General features: G+C 49.8%; 1 protein-coding gene across 1 annotated transcript; it reads right to left on the bottom strand.

The window, feature by feature from the left end:
- Nucleotides 1-2,342: 2,342 nt before the first annotated feature.
- PRAG1 (PEAK1 related, kinase-activating pseudokinase 1) lies at nucleotides 2,343-23,062 on the bottom strand. Its single transcript, XM_075709637.1, has 5 exons — nucleotides 22,712-23,062; nucleotides 19,499-21,342; nucleotides 10,484-10,641; nucleotides 6,847-7,586; nucleotides 2,343-3,380 (listed from the first exon to the last, which is right to left on the bottom strand). The coding sequence occupies exons 1-5, from the start codon at nucleotides 22,994-22,996 to the stop codon at nucleotides 2,343-2,345; spliced, it is 4,065 nt and encodes a 1,354-aa protein (XP_075565752.1). The 5' UTR covers nucleotides 22,997-23,062.
- Nucleotides 23,063-24,320: the final 1,258 nt, after the last annotated feature.

The raw sequence follows: 24,320 nt of genomic DNA, 5'->3' as shown, positions 1-24,320 counted from the left end.
ATGCTACAAGACTATTGTTTGCCTCTGTCTGCCAGGCATGCTGCTGCAGGGTACCAGGACAAGTCTCAAGTGCCCAAACTCAGGGGAAAGCATTTTGATCAGGTTAATATCCCAAGCCACGCAGGCCCTGTGCCAATACCTGTATCAGTGTTTGTTACTAAACTGAAACTCAGCATGGAAAATGGATCCAACTTTGTTTTATGTGGGTTGTTTGGATGTTTGGCTACTTCTTGAGTCCTGCTGAGTACCCAACGCAAGCCTTGCAAGCCACTTGCCCCACATATAATCTCCCCATTGCCAGCACAGCTTGGATTTGTCATGGCCAGGCACTGTCTCCTTCGGTGCTGTCCTGCAGAGGTGCCTCCAACCTATCCCCTATATCCATGCTTAGAAACTGAACTGAGTCATCTCCTTATCTGTGAACATGCTGGGGTCCTTCAGGCAGGTTCTCCAGCTGTTTCATTACTCTGCTGGCCCATGTGAGACCACATGCAGCAAGCCAGGGCCAGACTTTCCAGGGCGATGTGTCCAGGATGGTCCACAGGACAGTGGTTCCCAAGCCAGAAGGCTCCTGACACCTACATTGGAGGGAAGTGGACCCAAGAGTCAGATGCAAGAAAGCCAGTGCATAAAAAAATCCCTGAGGGCCACAGTTGGAGCCATCCCACATTCTTTCAGCAGGCAGGGACGTGCACAGCCTCCTCCCTAAGGGGATCAGGGGAAATTCATTGCAAATGGGTGCCCAGCCAAGGAACCATCCCCTCCCATCAGCAGCAACCATAGCCAAACAGATAAAAAAAAAAAAAAAAAAAAAATCCAGGTGAGAAGCCTGGAAAAGATTCACAGAAAGTGTATGAAGTGTCAAAAAACCTGGGGAATTAAAATTCCCCCAAGAGAGCAGGCTGGATCTGGAGGTGAATCAAGGCTAGAGGAAAGTGCTTGTGAATTTCTGCCTGTTTTGGGCTGGGACAGGGTAGCTCCGCTAGTGACATCCTCGCTCAGCTAAGCTGATACTGGTCTCTCTCCATGTGTCCCAAACCTACCCCTTCTCCCAGGGCTGCAGAACTGGTGCCAGGAACAGGGCAGCTCATCTCTGCCTTGTGTTGGGGTGGAAGAGTAAAAGCAGCCCACTACCTTTTGGAAAAAAACAGTTTTTCTGAGCAGCAGCGCAGCCCTTCTACCAAGCTGAGTGGCTGCTATATGTCTGGATGGAAGGAAAGGGGATGGAGGGAGCCAGGCCAGCTTCTCCCTCTTCCATCATGCTGCTCTTACATCCGTCATGCTGCTCTTGCATCCATCACATCTGTTGGAGGAGCATGTTCGCAGTGCACCCAGCCCTATGCATTTCTAATTCAAACACCAGCAGCAATAAGACCCTCCCAGACCCCAGGCCAGTGGCCCTGGCCTTTCACATGCCAGCTCACCTCTCCGTAAAGGGGTTCAATAAATGCTAGACACAAGGGACAGCTGAATTACCAGGTGAAGGGAGGGAGGTGGAGGGATGGGGAAAGCAAAGCAACCTGGCCCTGACTTCCCCCCCAGGGCCTTGGAGGTGAATTGGGGATTTTCCATTTCATTAACTTTACAAGGGGTAATTCCCAGCATGCAGCATCATCCTCATGAACAGACCCATCCTGGGCTCTCTCACCCTTTCACAATCAACAGCCTGCGTGGCTGTACCAGTAGACAGAAAAGCCATGCTGTATTAGTATCTAACGAAGGTAACAGGCAGCTGGGACTGAATTGCCCACAGTGGAAAATACAACTGAAACACAGAAACAAGCAGTAATTTTTGTTTTCAAAAAGTGAGAAGCAAAATGGATGCCAAAACCCACAAAAGATGTGAGTTTGAAAGCCCTTCCTGGTTCTCCCTTGCAAAGGAGCATTATGTGAATTGCTCTTGCTCCCCAGGAGAAGCCGCCAACCATTCACCCCTGCTGCCCACTCTGGAGAGCAGCGGTGTTCCTAGGTAAAAAGGTCCTGATGCTTTAGGCGGGGCAGGGATCAAAGGACTGTCCCACAGGCGCAGAAATCAACTCGAGTACATTGAGTTCATTAGAAACATGCACACACGCAGGCAAGAGTTTATTAGTCCACAGACTTACCATACAAAAAAAAAAAAAAAATCCCCCAAAACAGGGGCAGGTCCCCAGCTCTGCCTGCTCACAAATTAACAGTGCTGAGGGTACTAAACATGTCTTGTGCACTCTGATCAGAGTGCAGAGCAGGAGCTGAACGTGCATTCGCAACTGAGATTCGAGCCTCTTGCTTATAAAGGGGCTGCGTACCCTTAGCCGCAAGGCCACCGGGGGCCCTCAGCTGCCTCCAAGCCACAGCCAAGGTCAGAGCAGCTGCAGCAGTTTTAATGTGTGTGAGAGGGAGGCAGGCTCAGCAGATGCTAAGTACTGGCAGCACAGCCAGTCCTCTAGTTCAATGCTCCGCTCCGTGTCCACAGCCCTCTCTGCGAACTTCATCATGAGCAGGGCACGCTTCATGTCCACCCAGTTCTGAAGCACCTGGCGGAGGGCTTCCTCGTGGCTGAGGGGCTGCTCAGTGAGGTCTTTCCGGGGCCCCCAAAGCAGACACTGCAGCATGCGCTTGGCTTCGGTGATCCGCACACGCTTGATGGGATCCGCTTCCAGTAGCAGGTGGGCCAGCTGCTGGAGCCCCCGGGAGTAGATGGACAGGCTGGGCAGAGCAGGGAGGTCCTCAGGGCTGTACTCCTGCTCCCTGAGGTGCACCTTCTCCTCGAAGGGGTTGGGCTGGTGCAGCAGCTCGTAGATGAGAATACCAGTCTGAAACTCATCAAACTTCTTGTACTGAGAAGCCGACACAATCTCCGGGGCCAGCCGGGCCTGACTCTTCTTCAGTTTGGAGTCTCCAGTTCCTGGCTTCTGTTTGGCTTTCAAAAAATTGCTGATGATGAGGCGGGGTAAGTGTTTGTCATCTTTGGCTTTCACACAGCTCATGGGGGGCTTGCAGGGGACAAGCAGGAGGTTCTCCAGGCACAGGTCACGGTGGATGATGCCATGCTCTTTGAGATGCTCCAGGCCATTGCAGAGCTGGAGGAGCAAGAAGCAAACGCGACGTTCGTACAGCTCGGGCTTGGCTTGGTGCAACATCACCGAGTCCCTCACGAAGTCGGCAGTGGTCTGGCTCGGCACCTCCCGGGTAATGACCACCACACAGTCGTGCTCGCTGGCAGTGCGGGAGGGATGGAGGCCATCCCCAGGCATGCCTTTCCCCACATCTGAGGCCAGCAGCATGCTGGAGGGCACAGAGGCCACAAAATGCCCACAGTCCTGCTGGATGTTGAAGTGGACTGGCACTGCAGGGCTGCTGTACGAAGCAGCCACCTTGGACTCCTGGGTTTTACAAATCTGTGAGGAGAGACCAAAAGAAAAGTCTCAGCAGTCAGTGACAGAGACAGGGCAGAGACCACAAGTCCATAGGTGGGTTCCTAAGCTGAGATTTGCAGATGCTAAGGGAGACATGAGTAGAAGCAGGGTGCACATTGGTCCCTCTAGTACTTTAAACTATCTCCTGGCTTGAGGATCTTTCTTGTCCTGCAACACCCCAACCTTAGCAACCCGATGTCTGGGTTGCATTTCTGGGCATGCTTCCTTTGCCAGGCAATGCCCAGTATTTGCAGGAAAGGAGGAAGGTAGTCCTCCCATGAGTAACTTCTGGAGATTTTGTTTCATTGCCCACAGAAGCGACGTAGCTTTTACGTCACGGACGTCATCGAGATTCCCCCCTGCAGCCCAGGAGACATACTGCAGAGGGAAAAGCAAAGCCTGTGGCAGAATATGTGCCATCTCCATCTCTGGAGATGGTTAACACTTGCCTGGATGAGGCCCCACGCGACATGACGTGGCTGTGAGGGTGGCCCTGTTTGGAGTGAGGGGTAGGCAGACAGCTCCAGCACTTTCTTCCCACCTAACCCTTCTCTGGTCCTAGGCCCTGGAGCCACTTTCACACCCTCCTCAACCACTCCACTTTCTTGTGTCAGCAACTACTCTTGAACCCCTGATCAATGGCTAAGGGAAACCAGCAACAGGCTGAACTCATCAGCACAGGGCAAAAAAACACCAGAGGGAAAGTGGGAGCTAACAACAGGCTTAGAAATAAGTGAGAGTGCAGCAAACTCGAGGGAAAAGGGCATTTTATAATCTGGATTCTCTTAAACCCGCATGACTTTTATCTGCATTTTGTTCTGTATTTTAGCTTTATGACTACATTAAAGACTAAACAAACTCAAACCCAGGTTTATTATAGGAGTATCCATTAGCTTATGGGGCCTTCTGGCATTTCTATTATACTCTTTTATTTAGCGATGTATTTATATCTCACCCACAGAAGTCAGCAACAGGCTGAAACTCAGCATAAAAGGTTTCAAACCCTGGAGCATGCCACTGCCAGTCACAGCATGCGTGCAAAATCGGACAAGAAATCAATTTTGCCTCTGAGTTAAAATAAATGCAAGAATAGAGAGGAGCTGGAGAAGTGGGCTGCTTTTGTATTCCTCTAGCCAGGGTCTGAATCTAGGCATTTGCAGGTGATTCACTCAGATGAGACAATAATGTGGAGACAGGGCATTTCAAATTCCTATTGTCCTCTGTTTTCTAAACAAAAACACCCTGCCATGGCTGCACACTTATTTTGTGGAAAGACAAGCTTTGGAGAGCTAGGCAGACTGCAGATTAACACAGCGGGAGGCAGGAAGACACAGAAGGTCCCCAAAGGTGGAGGAGGCCTTCCAGCCCTCTGCTGAACAAGCTTGCTTATTCCTCCCCACATAGGGAAGACATGTAAGGCTTAGAAAAAGGGGAGGAACTCCTGCAAGAGAGGAGTCTCTGGAAGAATAACTGCAACCAAACGAAGACAGGGAGATCTTCCCCGGCCAGCCATTCTTCATGACTTTGGCTGCACCAGAGGCATCCTCCATGCAGCAAGCTCCAAGTAGGAGCCTGGGGCTGGCTTGGTCACTCATCTTTAAGCAGAGGAAGAAGCCAAGGCATGGAGCGTATCTTGGCTTAATTCCTCTAAAGCCATTTCATGTAACCCTGGCTCCTTCTAACTGTTTTATACGTAGCCGTGTCTGCCTGTGCACAGACGAAACTCTGGCTCCTGCTCCTCAGCAGGCTCCTTGGCTCAAGTCAGATGCTCTGCCCATTTTGAGCTCTCCAAGTCTAATTTTAACTACAGGTCTGTGATCTCTTTCATGTCAGAAAACCTGTACCAGAAGCCATGAGGGGCAGCTAGGAATCAGCCAGTTGTAAAGTTTCACAACTATTCTCTTGCTTTGGCTACCAAAGGGAAGGTGGCACACAGGAACATCGCAGGAGGTGTACGCATGCGCATGTGTAAACACATTCAGAACTTTATGCTGGTGGAGAGTACTGCCCTGCTGGAGTGTTTTTGGCTTTGATAAGGTGCTCTGCAGCGTACCAAGGGCACAGAGTAAGCCCACATCACACGCAGGGACACAAGTGCAGTCCCGTTAAGAGACTGAAATGTGCTGTTCCTGCCTTGGCAAGAATTCATGCACTACAGCCATAGAGCTGAACCTCACCTAACACAGCAGGCAAGAACAAAGGTGTGTGCGTGCCACAGGGAACCACAGGCTGAAAAGGAGCACGCCAGTTCAACACGCAGTTCTCAGGTTTCAGGAGGAAAGTTGCGATGGATTTAGGAATAACACACAAGAGAAGCTGCAGCCCTGAATGCTGGACTAGGGGTATTGGTGCAAGACCTCATCTAACTCCATTCTGGTTATTTACAGCCCTCCCTGTTAGGTTGACCATAGTTCCTTTAGAATATGAACTGGCTTTAAAGCTATCACTTAACTAAAACATCCCCTTGGGGTTCATAATGGTAGAAACGATTCAGCAGAGTTTTGTTTTGTTTTTTTCTCTTTGCTTAATGCATGTCTGGCAGTGCCTTTTTGGGAATTACTTTAGGTTTTGAAAACAACCTGAAGAGTAAGCAGCAATGAGATGCCCCTAGGGTTAAGTCAGAACAGAAATTAAAAGCTCTGCATTCAAGTAGTAACATGGGTCAAGAACCCAAAAATCCATGGGATGCCCATGGAACGGGTTGGATAAGCTTACTTATCCAGGTTTCAAAGAGCTGAACTATTGCACCTCAAGTTTCCATTTCAAACATCAATTCTGTAGAGTTACAGGAAAATATTTCAGAGCTGACCTTAGACAGCATGGCTAGGTCAGCTCGCATTGTTTAATCGAGATCTGCAATATCTTTAACAACACGTGTAGTTCCAAGATCATATAAAGACTCACATAGTTTTTGGGTCAGACCTTCCACTTGAAAGGCAGGCAGAGGCAAAAATGCTGTCTTTTGAACAGTCTTTCATCAGCTTGTGTCATCAGAGGCGAATACCACTGAGTTTACAACACAGTATTTGCACAAAGACTTTTTAGAGAGAAACTGGTTGGGTTGCAGACCCTACTAGTCTGCGGCAATAAGCATCTGACTGGCATTTATTACAAAGCAAACTACTTCTCCAAATTAATCTTTGCAAGGGATAGGGGAAAAGTGGCAATTTGGGAAGGGGTTTTGCTTGCCAAACTTCACCTGTGAGAAAGACAAGCAGAGAAAACAGGCCATTGTGTACTGACAGTGCTTCTCAAAGGCGTACCACTAAGTCTGCTCCCCACTCTTTCATTCAAACCCATACACCAGAAAGGGGGAAAAAGAAGCTCGAAGGTTCAGCCCCAGCTCTGCTACGGATCCCGACGCAGCCTTGGACCCTGTAGCTCTTTGCCTCATCCTCCCAACTGGGAGATGGGGATAAGCCTGGATACCTCCTGAGTGCAGGCTTACCTTCACAGCATAGGTGGTAGAAGGGTCCTTGGAGCAGGTGGCACAGTAATATATCGCATCCCCTGAATCACAGCAGGGCTTGTTACATGCCAGCTTGAAGAGCGACCAGTTGTTCTCGCTGAAGTGCAGCTCATTCTTCTGCTCCCGCATGAAGCAGTCCTCACACTTGGCAACCAGGCGGCGCAAGGACTCGGCGTAGAGGGCCCCCAGCTTGGCGTACACCCCCTCCTTGCTGTCAATGTTGCTCAGGAGGTTGTGGAGCTGGAGGCTGGAGCCCGATGACACCTGGCTGGACACACTGAGCTGCGAGGAGGAAAGGGACTGGAGGTTTCTGCTGGGGACGCAAGCCCCTGTGCTCTTACCAGTGGCTGAGCCCCAATAGCCGTTTCCTTTGGAGCCTTTCTCCAGGGACTCAGAGGAGGAGAAGGTGCCGGGGTGGCCCCCCAGACCGGCCGGGTGGACGAAGGGAGGCTCCTCTTGGAGGCAGACATTGGTCTCGGAGTGGCTGATGTTCAGCCTGGGGCTGGCAGCACTGGCTGCTCTGCCTGAAGATGCCTGTGCCCCAAAAAAGCCATCTGGGGAGGACACCGTTCTGCTCACTGTCTTCTTCTGGGGCAGAGGGGGCGGGCAGCTGGGGACAGAGGAGGGACTATCCTCACCGGAGGCGGGAAGGAAAGAGACAGGAGGAAATGCTTGGCTCTCAGCTGGAGGGGGCGAGTAGTTTGGCTCAGATGAATGCCCTAGGAGACAGCGACACACAAGAAGATGCAATGAGTGGCCCTTGTGGGCTGTGAGCACGGGTCCCTCTCCATGTCCCTGCCACCCCCACAGGCTACCTCTCCTGGGGCCCTGGCTGTGAACAAAGAAGCAAGGCAGGTTACATCTGAACCCAGTGCACAATCCTCATCTATTCACAACAGCAAAGCTTCACTGAAGGGGTTAGGTATTTAATCCAGTTTGATACAGCAGGTTTGCAAAGCAGGCTGCAACCAGCCATCTAGAGAAATGCCCCCCCCTCCAAAACCACTCCCCTGTGCACTGCATACACAGTAGTAAGAAGCTAGTAGAGGGTAAATATTTAAGCTGTGATGTCATCCGCAAGGAGGTAGGAATGAAGCGCTTGGGGATATGAGGACAATCTCTTAAACAAAGCCTGTTTCACCTGGGAGCTGCCACCCAGTGCTTCAGTGGCACAGCGAGAGTGTGACTCACGCTACACAGCTCCAGCCCTCCAGCTTAAGCATGACCAGAGCAGCCCAAGAAGTATATTGAACCTCACACTGGATAGGGGTCCCTGGGCAAGGCCAGGGATTTTGGCAATTTCAGTCCTCCCGAAAAAAACTGGCCTCCCCGCCGCTGCCTGTCCCCCAGCTTATTGCCAGATCTCTTTGCTCAGAGGGCAGCCTGGCCTGCCAGTGAGGGTTCAGCTGCCAGCAGGCGCTTCCTCAGAGTGGCTTTCTGCTTGCCCCACAGGAACGCCCTGGGGCAGTTTCATGTCAGCATGCAGCAGGGTCACAACCCCAGTGACTCACCAGCTCTCAAGCACAACCTCCAAGGGCAGGAGCTCAGATCCCCCAGCTCCCAGCCTGTCCTGGTGTGTCACGTGCAGGCTCAAAGCCACACCAGCTGTGCCAGAACGGCAATCCCTCTTAGCTGCTCACCACCTGAGACCGCACGAGGTGAGAACAGGCCCCCTAGTTCTCAGCTACCAGAGTGGATGCTGGCACGATCTGTCCCTGTCCCTCCCCACCAGCGTTTGGTACCATGACATCAATTTTCATTTGTCCCCTCCACTGCCAAAGCTGCCCGTATGTTCCTGCTGTAATACACCCCATCCCAAGCAACAGCGTTGAGACACACCCCAGGAATGAGCAGCACTGATTTCACCTTCTGCAGAAGATGAGCTTCCCATGCAAGGCAGTTTTGGCACCCCATTTCTGACAACATGCTCAGAAACAGATCTGTAGGAAATGTTGTGAATCAGCACAGGCCTCTCTTGCCCCAATTCCTGGGTGCCAAGCTATCTGACTCCTGTTGGGCCCTTGCCCCAGGTGTCTGCCTGCATTGTATACCCAGCGGCTGAGCAATTGACTGCTCTCCAGTTTCAGCTGCTCTCCAGCTGCACAGTTACCTGTGGAGCCCATGGCTCAACAGAGGTGCATGCCCCAAGCTTTAACAAAAACCCAGACATCTGCATCATAACTTGCCTGGTCCATGGGAAAGATCCCCTCCATTAAAACACTGTCAAAAGCCACAGGCAGGGATGGTTCAGCATGGTATCTCTTGCCACTTCCAGTCCAAGGGGCTTTGACAGAGGATACCGGCAAGAGAAAGTCTTTGGCATACAGCCCAAGAGCAACTCAATGGAGGCACCTCTGCCAGGACATGCAACTGAATTCCCATTTTGAGAGGCAAGATTTACTTGACAGAGTCTTACGGAACAAATGTCAGCGCTGGAAGCTTTGGCAACCGGTCCACATGCCTAGCCCACAAATGCCAAACTGCTCTTACCTTTTTTTTTTTACACGCTGCTGGGCTCTGCCCCAAGCACAGAGTAACAAATTAAACCCTTTCACAACTTTCCTAACAGTGCTTTGCACCTTCAGCGTAGAGTTCTTCTGCATGTCAAGGGCGTAAAAGCTCCCGCCCTTCATATTTTAATATCTGACAGCATAGCCAATTAATTTGAGCTCACCTCACTCAGTGATTCACTGCATAGTTTCTTGCTTGCATCAGCAAGAAAAATTGCATTCAGGTTATTCATTTAAAAACTCAGCTTTCCTTGCGAGTTGAAACAGTTGCTTCTGTTAGTGGAGGCAGAGAAATCCTCTTATCCTGTATCGTTTTTGACAGCAAATTGCTTCTGTGCCTAGCACGTAAAGATCCAACATATCTGAGTTTTTCTTCACCCTGTACAATTTCCTGGCATGGTCTCACTCTCAGTCTCCAAGTTAGCGGTGGAAATACAGAGTTTCCAGAGCTCTGGCTCTTCATTTTATTGCTGTACATCGTTGCTCTTGGAAAGACAGAACTTCCACTACACGAAGGTTGCTTTTGCAAAGGAAATACTTTCTGAGCTGCTGAACACGTTAGTGCATGTCTAAGTTACGTACTGATGAAAAAAGTGACTTCATAGTAAGTATTTTTTAATCTCAGTTAAACGAGTGCCTGCAGATTTTTTTCCCCTTCAAGAAATAACTGGGAACACAATGAGAGGGAGAGATTACCTCTAGCCCAAGACTCCTTCTGGTACTCCTCATATCTATGGAGGACTTTCTATGGCAGGGCTACTTGTGACCTTGTGCAACGTATGAAGCACAAGCAGGATAAGGACAATTGCTTTCAGATGGTGGTTTTATCCAGACAAGAGGAGAGCCACAGGATGAATGATTTTGGCACTTGCCGAATGAAAGAAGAAAAAGCCCATGATGTTGGCCTGAGTGCCACATTCATCTTAAGTGCATCAAGAGCCAAAAGGGTAGAAGAAGTGGAAAGACGAAGGGTTGCTGGGGGAACTAGGTGATGGGACCCTCATGATCCCTGCTCTGAAGATGCTGCCCCAGCAGTAGGCCTCAGGATGGAGGTAACTCCTTCCTCAGGTCTGATGCTACCTCTCCCACACCCAATGGTCACTTACTGCCATCACTGCCAGTCTGCGTGTCTGAGTTGAGGCTGTCAGTGGAGCCGGCCGTGAAGCTGACGTGGATGCTCCTGAAAGGTGGGCTGAGGCTCTCAGCAGAGCTGTTGCTGACCCTCTCCAACTCAGTGTTATTTGGGTTCATTTTCAGAGTGTGCCTAGAGAGAGTGAAAGAGAAGAGTCAGGAGACAGATGGCAAGATACCCTGCATGCACTTGTGCATGGAGACTCAAGCCGAGAGCAGCTTTATCTTGGTCCCTGCACATCCATACAGACACTGTGCAGCCTTTTACCACGCCATAGTACCTCATTCCTCTGCACTCTTCTTCTTTCTCCAGCACCTGGGGGTCGCATCCCACTTACACTGAGCAGGTTATAGCCTTGCAGCCCCCATGCCATCCCCCCATGCCAAACCAGCTGTGCTTGAGCAGAGAGAGAGGCACCGAGTTAACAACATCCAGCCCCAGCCTGTGCGTCCTTTGCCTAGCACATGTTGGGCCCTGGACCACATCCCATCTTGGCCACCATCACTGGGAAGTGGGGACCCACCAGCGTTTGCCTTCAGTAAAGTTCTCAAGGGAAGGGAGTGGCATCACTGCTCCCATTTTACAGAAAGACAGGTTGATGCTGGGTGTCAGAACCCAACTCCTTCATGGCGGAGGCATAAGTGGAAGAAGAGTCCATCCCTAGCAGCTGTTGTCTCCTCAGTGCATTACAGTAACAACTGACACCTTCCGAAAGAAGAAGCGCCTCTGCAGAAAACAAATGTCTGCCAAACTCAGGACCTACCATGCAGCTTTTAATGTAAGACCTACAGTCTTCCACGCAGCTTCCATCTAAATAAATAAATAAATAAACCATAAACTGGGCTTATAACCTGCCAGGTCACAGTTTAAGTGATCAGTTGTAGGCAAGCAGGACTTTTTGCTAAGATAAAGAATTTCCCCTGCATTTTCTTCATTCTTTCGTCCTTGGAAAACAACAGAAACTGTTGAAATCAGGCAGCATAACCGAGCACAAACACTCCTAGCTTTGGTACAGTTCAGACTCAGCCAGCAAACGAAGGTTATTGGTCCACATTTTTCAAGTAAAACTGCCAATCTGCTGATAAAATTCAACACATTGTTGATCAAGAATGAGAAAAGGTTAGTGGCAGACTTGTAAAAAAGAAAAAGGATTTCCACCAGCTATCTTGCTGGAAGGTATCTGGCATTTCCTAATCAGACGGCTGAATGGCTGCTGAGAAAGACAAACAAAAGAAGCGCACGACCGTTTTCTTGTGGCACCCTGTTCACGCGCACAGGATCCCTCCTCTTCCAAAACCCCCAAGCACAGCAGATGCCACAAGCGATTTTTATTTGAAGATTGAGAAATGTTTCATTCCCCATCCAGACAAAGCACTTACTCTCGTGTCCACACCACCACATGGAGAGCAGAGTGTATGAGAAGCCCGGAAGAAATTTCTGCCAGACTTCCTCATTTGCCTGAGCAGCCTCAGTCTAAAAATACTCAGGGGCTGATGAAAATAAGGCTCTAAAAACGACCTCAGGTATAACTCAGCAGAGACACCGGTCTTGCACCAGTGATGAATTTACCATGGCTAGCTTCTTGGGGATGATTTACAAAACTTTGCAATGCACCACAGTTGAAAAATTAAAAAGAGAGAGCGAGAGTGTGAGAGACACATTGAGGTTTTTAGCTCCATTACAATTAATGCTGTTGAAAGCAACCAACTGGACGTAAATCCTTTTTCCTTTTTTTTTTTTTTAAAGTATAAAGATATATCTTCATCCTATAACTTTCTCAGACGTTTAACTTCTAGTAATTTAAGGGAAAAAAACGCATGGATGCACACCCACGCGGGTGCACTGTCTGACCTGGCAAGAATCAAGGAAGCATTTGAATCAATAAGAAAAGAAGATTTTGCCAGAGCACCGGTCTCGATTTGCACAGATGAGAGGTTTTCTAATACATACCCCTCCCCCCGCCCCCAAGAAAAGTTGGTGCATTTCTGTTTCCTTCCCATCACTGAAACACAAATTCGCAGAGCTGCCTTACCATTCCCGCACTCAGAGAGAGATGGGACTTTGCTCAGCGGGGTCCAAGGTCCACCGCGTGCAGCCACACCTATTCCTCCAAGCAACCTGGGCGCAACGCGGCGTCTGCCAGGACCGTGCTGGCTGTTGTGTCTGCCGAGCTCAACCTTGCGGTGAAGTCAGATGTACAGAGAGCCCCATTTCCTCTCCGTACCGCTGTGACTTATGTAAAATGCAGTTCCTGAATAGGCACACTGAAATAGAAATTGTTTGCTGCTTAAACGACATCCTGCTCTTGTTTCAGATGTCACAGCCGGGCCAGCTATTACCGCCTGGAAATATCTCCACCTTACATCTCCCTCTTTTCCTTACGAGCTGCTTGAAGCCCAGCCTGCAGCCTACACAGATTAAAATACCACCCGCTATACCAAAGCATTACTGACAACACTTGCTAGGGTCAAACTCTCCCATTTCAGTAAAATTCCACCCCAAGAGAGAACCTATGGGATCCTAATTTACAGCTAACCTGAATTTCCCCTGCTCTGGTAGTGTTCCTTTCCACCACGCATGACTGCAAGGGCACAGGTAGCTTTTCTCCATCTCACCCTTTTCACCAAAGGATATTGGAAATAAAGAGCATCAACCTTTCTTAAACCGGAAGAAATCATCGTGATTGCCCCCCCCCAGCTTACTAACATCTGTGGGGTCCACTCGCCTTCAGAAAGATGTAGCAGTGGTTAATTTACCTCCATTTCAAATACCCATGCTCAACACCTTAAATGTAACCAGCAACTTCAAAAGCAGCACCAGAGCCTCCTTCAAGTGCCAGTGCATAAAGAACAGGTCACAAGAGTCAGCTGTCCCAATCTAATAACCTAAAAAGACAGGATTTCCAGCTCTCCAAATTACTCTAGTGGCTTTAAATACACTTCAATTACTCAACATCCTCCATGCAATGCACTGCCATATTCAGGCAACCCTTCCCGTTCACTATTCTCCGGTTTTAACCATCCTAAACAACTTCACCCCGCTGGCTTTCTGCACCATTCCCACAGTCCTGCCTAAAACAAGTCAAGGTTGAAAACAGCAGTCTTGTAAAAAAAAACAACCAAACAAAACACACACCTCCCCACCCCCCAGTTTGGAGTTCTATAACATTGCAAAGGGACCTGGATCATTTGCCATGCCCCACATTGCATCTCTGGCTGGGGCATGCTTTGACTTTGTGATTTGTATTCGAGCAGCAGCAGCCACATCTTTAATTTCACATTTCTTAACAGAAAGGGACTCCAGCATTGCCGGCTGTGTGCCTTGCACTTCTCGGAGAGTGGAGACGGGTACCAAAGCATGGCTCCCTTAACCCCAGCAGACACACCTGCCTTGGGATATCACCCCAGGGATCCCTCGGGCTCCGGGGATGCCTTTGGCTTGAATTTCCTGCCTGAGATTTGACACACAGATCTGGTTACCTTCCAAAAGTGCAAGAGGCAGGCAGGTTTTGAGAGCGGGAGAAGGCTGCTCAGACACAAGAGCTGCAAGGCTCCCGCTTGCTCCTTTCCAGCAGCTTGCTGGCAGTGGTGGAGGATGCTGGAAGGCATCTCTCCCCCGCGTAGACCCGATCGCAAGGAGTGCCCGCTCTGCAGCCCCATCACAGGGGTTTCTCAGCCTTGCTGTGCTGGCAGGAGGGGGTTGCTCCTTCTCAGCACGGATGACAGGACTTGAACAGGTAACAGAGATGCTGAGCTTTATAAATCATGCAACAGGGGAAGGAAGCAGAGGAGAGCAGAGGACGCACACAAACCACCCAAACCCAAACCGCACTCCAGGAGAAGTCTGGTGAAAATGTCAACAGGACAGCCCCCCCTAAAATAAAATACTGGAATTAATGCATGGCAGAGAGAAAAGCCAGACTGTGTTACAGCATCAAACACAACACATGGCTGAGCATAAATATTACACAAGAGGAAGCACCATTGTACCATATGCTTGTCTATCATGAAATGTGAATAATTACATCTTCCTCCTCCCTCCACTGCTGTTTCTTCCAGCATCTTTACCTGGATGCACAGGGCAGTTAAAACCAACCATACAGGAGCTTACAACATTTGAGACTTGTATCTGTACTTGTCCTTCTGCTACCAGCTGGCAAATGTGGAGAAACCAAAATTGAGGTGAGGGAAAAGAGAGGATTTAGAAATACTCCTAGCTCTGTCCAGAGGACTACACCTCTCCTCCCTGTACCAAAAGGGTACCAAAGGGTACCAAATTTATGTAGCACAGGTTAAGTTGAAACAAGGTTTTGGAGTCTGGAGATGCAAGGAGGAATTCAGATAGGGTGCAGATGTGGTACAGAGGACATACTCCAATGTGGTGAAGAGGACAACAAATCTCATTTCAGTTTCCAGCTGTGCGCTTTTTTAAGTGGCAAGATAGGAAAAACACAGCAAAGTGAAGGAATTTCATTTTAAAAGAAACAATCTCTCCTAAAAGATTGGCTGATAAATCACAACCTTTTAAAAATGATCCACTGGCAGAGGCAGCATGAGAAATTCCTGATTACTTTCAGACAGAAAACAGAGGGAGGATCCAAAAGGTGCATTCCCTCCCTGTCCTGGAGCGTTACTCTCTCTCCTGCTTGAGCCATACCCTCCCTTCTTTGCTTTATTTACTTATTTAATTATTATGTATTTAAATAGACTCCATCCAGATTTTTTTAAAATTTATTTATTTAGTTAATAATAATAATACAAAAAAATCTGACTTGTCCTAGACCAAACACAGCAAGCCTCTGCTATCATCCACAGTCACGGAGAAGAGGATCAAAATTTGGGACCCGCATGACATCCAATTGCATTTGTAATTGCCACAGCAGCTCCATGTAGCCAGCCTGCTTTTGTTACTGGGGTACACCCTGACGCTGAGGTCCAAAGGGTGCCTTGAGAATGGTAAGAAAAGGGGAATATTATGTCTCAGGTGCAGTGCTGCTCCATCACAGACTGATTCCTGGCAAGAAACACACAGCACAGTCCCACCAGCCAGCACCACCTCCCCAGCGAGGAACAAACCTGGCTCTTTTCCTGGTGATCCAATTCCCAACATCGTCGGGTTTTGTAATGCTCTTGTTTTCTGTTCCCTCTGGCAACAAGCGGCAGCAGCAGCACTGTAACACACAATCTTGGCACACCTCAAGCTCATTCGTCCGGGCTGTTTTCAGCAATGGTGGGTGTAAGGATGTGCCATGGTACGCACCTTTGTTACCCCAAGCGAATGCATTCAGCAAATTTCAGAAGCTGTCTATGGTGCTGCCTTTTGAAGGTGGTATTAATTATGATGAAAACAGCTCAAGAGACAACAGCTCAAGACACAAACCAGCATCACTGTTTCCTTTCTTTAAGAGGCACACGAAATAAATTAACCACCATGGTTTTGCAGGCTAGAAGGAACCGTTAGGATCTTTTAGCCTGACCCTCTGCATAAGAGAGACATAAATTTCAGCAAAGATTCATCCCTCCTGCCAAGAAACTGAAGGCAACGCTAGAGCATTTCACACTGAAGAACCTTTAAGTCGTCATTGCGCATACAAGTCCAGGGGATCCTGGTTCCCCTGGTGAGCCCTTTCCGTAGCCAACTACCTTCCCAGCTTTTGGAAGACGACCAGCCACCATCTTCCCTTTCCAAACTCTTTCCTCTTGTAATTCAACTCATTTTCCTTCTGTTTCAGACCAAGCATACCTTAAATATCTATAATCTTTCAAACAAGCAGAAAAAAAGGATTGTGTGAAGAAACAGTCACAAGAGGTCCAAAGTAGCTTTATATAGGATGAAACAGGCACAAATTCATTATTTTCCTTTTTTGCGCCAACTGTTAAAACTCCCTAAAAATCACTCCTTCCGCCATCCTAAGAGACAGCTTACTGCAAAACCAGAGTTTCCTCAGTACCTGGCAGGAATTTACCCTGTAAAAAATGTTTTCCCTTTTAACTGTTAGAGCCAAGATGAACAAAACAAAATCTACAGACTCTTTTCTTCCTCTGCTTTGAAACTAGTTCGAACACACATGCAAGTTTTCTTTACAATAAGCAATTAAGTTTAATTAGGAAAGTCAAACAGGCAGGCTTAATTTTTCCAGCATGAAATCAAGTATCCTGCTACAGCTTGAGATCTAGAAGGAAAAAGGATGGTTACACACTTTTCCTGCAGCTGAAATGAACCCTGATTTGCTAAGCCCCAACCCCCAAGACTGTGCCACAACCAGGTCTTAGCTGGCTTCATCTACATCCATCCATCAAAGGAGCCTTTGCAGCTGTGCCACCAGAGAATGTCTTGGGCTGATGAGTTCTGTCTCTGTGAGGGACTACATAAGCGTAACAGAAGTATCGGTGGTGGTTCTTCTATTACAGACAAACACGTGCCCACAGACTGCCCAGGCCTAGGAGAGTATGGATGTATCTCAGAGTCATCTTTGTGTCCAAGACCTCCTCCCTTCTCCAGGTGTATGGCTGCAGCCCAGGAAGACCAGAGGAGATGTTCCTCTAGCACCAGGTAAGAGTCATGTCATGACCTGAAGCTTCAAGCAATGACTGCCCAGGGTAACATAATCCTGCTATGGTGATTTTAACCAGTTGTGCACGTAGCCATCCCTCCCACCGCCACGTGCAGGTAACAACACCCTGGTTCCTGCATCGACACGCTCAAAGAAGCCACGCTTGAGACGAAAATGAGAGCACCATCAAAGCAAACAAAGCAACCAGCTGGGTTTGCATGGCTTGCGAAACCTGCCATCTGATCCAATTGCTCTTCAGGCCAGCTGCGCAGGGGTTTGGTAGCCAGAGGGAGGGCTATGCTCTTTGAGTGAGGCACCCCAAGGCACTGCTGCAGGCATCAAGGCGTTTAGGAGACAAATACATATAGCACAACACATTGCCTACAGCCACAGGGGGTAAAAGCAATGCCAGTACTTACCTCAACCACCTGGCAGGGTTTATGGCTCTGTCACAGATCCTGGTCACGGATGCCACGTGTTCCCTGACCTCAGTTTCCCTGCCCTCTTTCACACAGGCTTTCTAGCACATAGATGCTTTCAGGGTGACTCAGAGAAGCAACTGCTAGAGCTGGCACACCCCAATCACACCAGGAGCATGAAACAGCCCCTCCAAGGAGCAGAAAATGCTCCACGCCCCTCAGGATGGATCGTAACTCCACCTGGAGGGCAACAGCAGGGCATGCTCCTGGCTTGGAGCACAGCTGGTCCAAGTCACCCAGCCAGAGAGACACCCTGACACATCAAGGAGCCCCCTGCCTCCACTCCCAGCCCTCATGAAGGCAGAAAGGAGACTCCGAGCACTGCCAGGGAAGCATCCTTGCCCCCAGTACAGACAAAGGGCTCTGCATGGCTGCTCCTCCATGAGCAGAAGAAGGTCCTAGCACTGCAAGTGGAAGATGCTGTTGGGTTATATATTGCTGAGTGTGAGTGCCACCACCCTCATGGCCTGCCCAGTCACCTCTGCTCTGCATGGGAAGGAATAAGGCCCTAGAGGATTTTCAGCAGGCAGCTTGGCATTTCCTAAATGATGACTGCTTGACAGCATCGTATCATCACAGCTCTGCTGGGCCTCAGCAGCCCAACACCTCACGTGGCAAGTACGACCCCAAGGCTGACAGGAGACACCAAGTGGCAGCAGCCATGAAAGAAAGCTGACAGGGTCAAAGCTAAAGCACACCTTAGTGTTCTTTTTCATTTTAAAGGCAATAAAGCTTATCTGTCTGCTCACTTGCTTGGGGACCTTTTCTTTCCTCTGACTCCAGCAAGCATGCAGCATCACAGCAGGAAACCCAGCATTAAGGAGAACTAAAACCTCTTGTTCATCTTTTCCCTTTCCTTGAGAAATCTAATTTTTCACCACTTGGTCAATTTAAAACACTAGTTCCCTGGGCTAGCCAACCCTAAAAACATTGAAAATACAGTGTGAGAACAAAACAGAGGATGGGCCAACTCAACCACAGTCTCAACCTGGAGGTCACCGATGCCTATGCATAAGCTTGACCATGCACCCTCAAAAGCAAGTTCTCCTCTGAACGCCCATCCCTTCTTCTCTCAACTTTTAAATCAAGGAGCTGGAGTCAAATCTGTTGTGCAATGCACAGTGCCAGGTAACAAAACTGACACACGCAATGAACAGGACACTTGCAGAATGTGAAAGTATCCCTCCCCGCTATGATCAGACAACCTGATCCATTAGTTGGATTGAAAGGAAATAAACTTTTCTTCCTTCATTTTCTCTCCTCCCCGCCCCTTTTTCTTTTTTTGGTGATACACACGGCTGCAGATACCGAATCCACACAAAGTATCGGAAGCCTGGTTTTTTTAATTGCTTAGCAGAGCTACTTCCTTCCCAGACGGACAGTTCTCCCTCATCCGCATGTTTTGGAGGGCTTGCTGTCACCCTGCCTGCAAACCTGACTTCCAGGACTCCTTGCCTGCAAGCAGGTAATTGGAGCTTGCCTAATGTGCGCTCGTGATGTGTAGGAGCCGCCTGATTTCAGAGGCCCTTGCTATTAGCACCAAGAAAAGTTGCCCAGTTCCACCTGCAAGAGGAGCTCGCAATCCCAGATTTCCTGTCCTCTTCAATGTGAAGGAACTGTGCCGAGACAGAATGAAGCTGACCTGGGAGACACCAGCCATCCCGGCCATGGACCTTGTTCTCACTCAAATATTGGGACCCAAGGCTGTATCTTGCAGCCCTGAAGGGCTTTTGCAAGCACGCACAGCATTCGAACCAGGACTTGCAAAGATCTGACACCTTTTCAGCGTAAAAAAGTAAGTAGTTTTTCACCCATGCTCCTGAAACGCCTACCTTTGAACAGAAGAGGAAGAAAAAAAAAAGAACGGGAAGCACCTCCTAGTCAATCAATCCCTGCAGCAAACATCCCAATTGCAAATAGTTAACAGACCGCCATGCACACACTCACAGGGCTGTACCTGGACTGCTTTTTCGGCGGTGGTGGCGGCGGTGCAAACTCCACGCCATTGCTCTTGTCTTTAGGGAAATCAAAGGAGAAAGACAATGATTTGCTGATCCCAGTCTGGCTCTCCAGCATCGGGCCTTCATCCACAAGGTCAGCACCAGCTCGTCCATTCTCAGCTCCCACTGCCCATGGGTGGGTTAAGAGCTCCTGCTCCTCCTCCTGCTCCTGCTCCTCCTCCTCCTCTATCCGGCACTGCTTGGTCCATGTTGGGGTGTAGTATTTCTGCCTCCTGTCATAGGATGAGCTGGCCAGGACTCTGCTGGACTCCTCCACAGAGACCCCGTTGACATGACTGCATGGAGAAGGGGACGCCCCAAAGGTGCCTGTATCAGTATAGCTCCTCGGCAGCAGCTGAACACCAGCTCCGTCGTGGCTGTTGTCATCACCAAACCTTGCCACATGGGAGCTTACTGGGGGCACACGGTTCCCCTCACTGCCCGGCTGGCTGTTTTTGGACATCTTTGGGGGAATGGCTGGACTCTCAGCAACTGAGGTCTTGGCAGGAGCTGTCAGATGAAATCTTGGGCTGTTTTCACTTCCAGATGCTTGAAAAATCTCTCCAGGCTCAATGGCAGGTGATGAAGTCCCAAAATCGGGGTGGGAAGCGGGGCTGATGCATGGCCACTGAACCCCCACCGCCGAGTCAGGGCTGCTGAGGAATATTGTCTTGTGATCATCCTCTGTGTGCGCAGTCATGATAGTTATCTTTGCCGCCACCTGGCTGGTGGAGTCCTGGTATTCCTTCTCAGCACCCAAAGCCCAGCCACCATCCCTCCACGTCCCATCAGCTTGCTCCTTGCCAGCGCCACGGGCCAGCTTCTCTGCTTTTGCCTGTCCGCCGACAGCCTTCAGCTGCGCCTTCTTCCTCTTGGTGCTCTCGGCGTAGATGGGATCGCCGCGGGCTGGCTCGGCAAGGCGAGGGCGCTGCGGCTCCACCAGAGCCTGCTGAGGAGGGCTTGAACCCTCGGGCCGGGGGCCTCCGGTGACAGAGGGCTCTACAGGGAGAGGCGAGTCCTCCTCCTCCTCCCGGGACAAAGCGAAGGCAGCCGCCTTGCTGCTCCCCATGCTCTCTGGGAGGGCGGCATGCTCGGCGTGGAGAGCCAGCTTTTTCCTGTCTGAACACAGGGCATAGGGGAGAGGATCACCCTGGTCTTTCGTGATGCAGAAGGCCACGTTCACAGCTCTGTGCTCCTCTTCGCCAAACTTGACCGCCCTGCCACTTGGCCTGGGAGTCTCAGGAGCATCCCACTGCCTCCATCCACAGGGAGTGGGGCTCTCTTTCTCGCACCGGCCACCCTTCCCCTCCACGCAACGGGGCTCCCGCGAGACCGGGCACTCTCTGTGGCAGTCTGTGATTGAACAGTACTCGCCCCCTTCGCTTTCGAAGCCAGAGGAGAGGCGACCGCAGTCACCCTCCGGGGGGAGCGCTGCTCCTTCTCTGGCTTGGAAAGAAGGGTTTCTGCTGGAGTTCGTGGTGCTTCTGTCCCCCAAGACAGAAGGATTAGGGCAGAGGGCCCGATGAGGCAGGGCAAACTTGTCTTTGGCTTTGTCTTCCTGCTTGCCCACCTCACCCACAAGCACCAGGCTGTGGATGGAGACGTTTCTCTCTACTCGACTCTCCAGGCTGCGCAGGCCCACCATGGAGTAGCTAGGAGGACAGCAAGACAAGCAGTCACTCGGCGGGTTGTGAAGGAAGGGCTTTCTCACACCACCGTTGCCAAAATTGTCAAGGCAGATCCGCTGCGCATCTCCTGATTTCAGAAGGAGGTGTTTGCCAGAAACCATGCCCCAGCTGACCTGCATGGGCCAAAGAGACAAGTGTGCTGTCAGGATGTGCACATGCAAAATGAAAGAGAAATATTAAAAAAAAAAAACAAAGAAAAAAAAAAAAACAGCTCCACAGAACAGTCCTCCGCACTCTGTGCTCTCCCCACCAATAACTACCGCAAACCTTTTCTACTTAAATTACACTTCTCCTATTTCCTGGACCATCTGCAATCCTTACATTACTAACAATAGCAGTGCACTGAAATAAGGCATTCTCCTTTCTCTTTCTGTGGGTTTGCTGCCAGAAACGCGTCCAATGTGTCATCCTGTCTGTGATTCACCGTGCAATTAAAGATTCAGAGAGGGAAGGAATATTTGCACCTCCCTCTGCTTATTTTCATTTCATTTCACACTGCTGCTCCAGAGTCGCACACTCCAGAACACAGACATGGACTATTACAGATTATCCTGGGATAGCAGCTTGGCTATGCTCAGCAGTAGGGACTAGGGAGCAGGCAGGGAAATGTATCCGAAATCTCTACATCTGAGGGAGATCTATCCTGCTTGCCAAGGGAGAAGAGGAGTGGGAGAGGCAGAGGGTAACATGTGCCTGCAAAGCGACCCCCAGCCCCAGGGTAGCAGAACTGGCTCCCATAGCTTAAAAATCAGCCTCGGGCCAAATCTGTGTGCACAGATCAAAGCCCACCGACGATGGCAGCCTGCACTCGTGTGCCCTTTATCCCTAGAGGAGAGGCAAGGGAGAGCAACAGGAGGCTAAGAACAGAGCCGGTGAGCCCTGACTCTCCTCTGGTGCAAGGGTGGGAGATACGAACACACCTATGCCACGGGCAGGGCGACAGCAGCTCAGGCTTCCCTCTGCATCGCTGGGGCAGCACTGATATCAACTTGTCGGGGAGAGGAGCGAACCACCCATCTGGACAGCAACTCACACCACCGGCGCTTGCCAGTTTGCAGCTACACCCAGAGGGCACTACTGCTCCGGCAAAGGCTGGGAGCCCAAGGAGCTGGGCTAGGACGGTAAGGCACTTTCTTCTTCACCCACGAAGACCATGGATCCAGTTAGCACTGACTGCAACCAGACAGGACTTCTTTCCAGTCTATCTTCCCAGGGAAATAACTTTTAACCCACATTCTCATTTAAAATCCGGAAGTTCCTAAACAAACAACATATTTTTAAGCTCCTTTGCACATGCCTTGTGAGCAACATCTCATTCAGCTTCAGCCAAAGATACTTTGAGAAGCCAAAATAAGGCTTAAAAACCTGAGTCAAGACCAGAAGGAAAAACAAAGGGAAGGAAACGGTTTTAACAGATATTCCTAGCACTCCTGAGGAGAGGTAAGTAACGGGAAGTCATGCTTTGACCGGATTAATCATTACCTGTGACAGATCTGCATTCATATTCACATCCGCCCACGCGTCAGAAACATCTGAGTTTATCATAGTTGGCTTCACAGCAATTGTCGGCTTTGAGAAGGGGGAGGTATTTACACCTTCGTCTTCCAACGCAGGGCTCTCAGGCTTGGTCCTAAATCCATTCGGGAGCACGCCACAAGCTCCCACGTCTGGGGGTGTTTGCAGCTGATGGGAACTCTTTGGGCTGAAGCAGTTTTTGCAGGAGCCAGGCTTCCAAACGTGTTCCACAAAGTCACTGCACGCAGACATCTTCAAATCCTCGTGGCTCAGACCGAGAGCCCTCTGCGTCTTCTGCACTGTCCTCCGCTGCTCATTTTGTATTTGCTTCCCAGAGCCGCTCTTAAAGATCACCTAGTTATCTGGAAAAGCACAACACTGTCTGATTAGTTTGGTTATGCCCAAAAATGGGAAGATTTTTAATAGGACAGGTGATTAATTACACTTACTCTGCCTTCATCGCAAAGGCTTATTGTTTACAAGGCTTTTTTCACAGCTTAGCTAAAGCCCACACAATCACTTAAAAAGCCTCAACTTCTAAGCAGAGCTCTGTAATAGAGAAGACATCAAGCAAGCAGCATTCCTATGTGATTTAATTCCCTGTTTAATGAGCATGTTTAACCAGCCTCGTGCAAGGTTTAGATCAAGGGTAAAGGGAAGAGGTCTTGGAAATAGCTGTTCACAGCCCCACAGGCAGAGCCAGGCAGGAGAAATTCCTTCTCCAAAGTGGCATCCTCTCTCTGGAAAACAAAAAGGCCTGGAGGTACAAGGACCAGAATCAGCGACTGTGTAACCAAAGGGACTGGCAACAACCTTCCTTCACCCAGAAGCACCACTGTGATTACTGCTGTGGTACACAAAGGCTTTTCTCCCACCCAGTGCAACAGAGAAAGGCAATCAGCAAGGCTGGGGCTGGCACTGATTTGAGCAAGTGCCTGGCAGAAAGCTCTTACCTGGTTTGCCAGGAGCCACAAACAACAGTGTCAGCTCGCTCAAACGATTCATTGTCTGCAAGGGAAGAAACGTTTTGCTCTTGGATTACTTACAGACAAGGATCCCTTCCCATCTTCCTTCCCCAGGAGGAAATGCCCCAGGAACAAGACATTCCTGCATTCCTGTGCGCCCCCTCCCCACACAGCCAGGTCTGATTGCACTCAGCCAGTAGCTACCTGGAGCTAACAACTTTGGAGATACTTCAGACGAGGACTCCCACAAAGCTCAGTGGATTAGGGAAGAGAAGATCTGAAAACGCGGCTAGATGAGGAAAATTGCAGCCGGCTGCTACGGGTGTGAGGGCACGCAAGTCCCCCGCATCGCTCCACAGAGTCCTTCCCCACCTAACCAACTTTAGGTCATCATCTCCCGGCCAGCTGACCCCAATGCAAAGGCAAAGCAAACTGAGGCTCCTTCCCTGAGGGTCTCCGAGTGAACAGGCACTTTTACACCCCAATCCTGACTGCACAAGGATGCAGTTTACCAGCCTGATCCTTCAGTGCTTCCTCCGCGCAGGCATCCTGCAAGAGCACCATAGCTATGGGCACCTTTGCATCTGCATGCGCCTCTAAACCAGCCTGCG

The sequence above is a fragment of the Pelecanus crispus genome, chromosome 4 (assembly GCF_030463565.1).
Source record: "Pelecanus crispus isolate bPelCri1 chromosome 4, bPelCri1.pri, whole genome shotgun sequence".
In the NCBI taxonomy this organism is placed as follows: Eukaryota; Metazoa; Chordata; class Aves; order Pelecaniformes; family Pelecanidae; genus Pelecanus; species Pelecanus crispus.
This window is presented reverse-complemented; position numbering and strand designations above follow the sequence as displayed.

Coding starts and splice junctions, on each gene's coding strand:
- PRAG1 (XM_075709637.1), bottom strand. CDS start 22,996: ATGTCTGCGTGCAGTGACTTTGTGGAACACGTTTGGAAGCCTGGCTCC. Junction 21,343..22,711: donor TGAATGCAGATCTGTCACAG/GTAATGATTAAT, acceptor TGGCCCATGCAG/GTCAGCTGGGGCATGGTTTC. Junction 3,381..6,846: donor CTACCACCTATGCTGTGAAG/GTAAGCCTGCAC, acceptor CTCTCCTCACAG/ATTTGTAAAACCCAGGAGTC.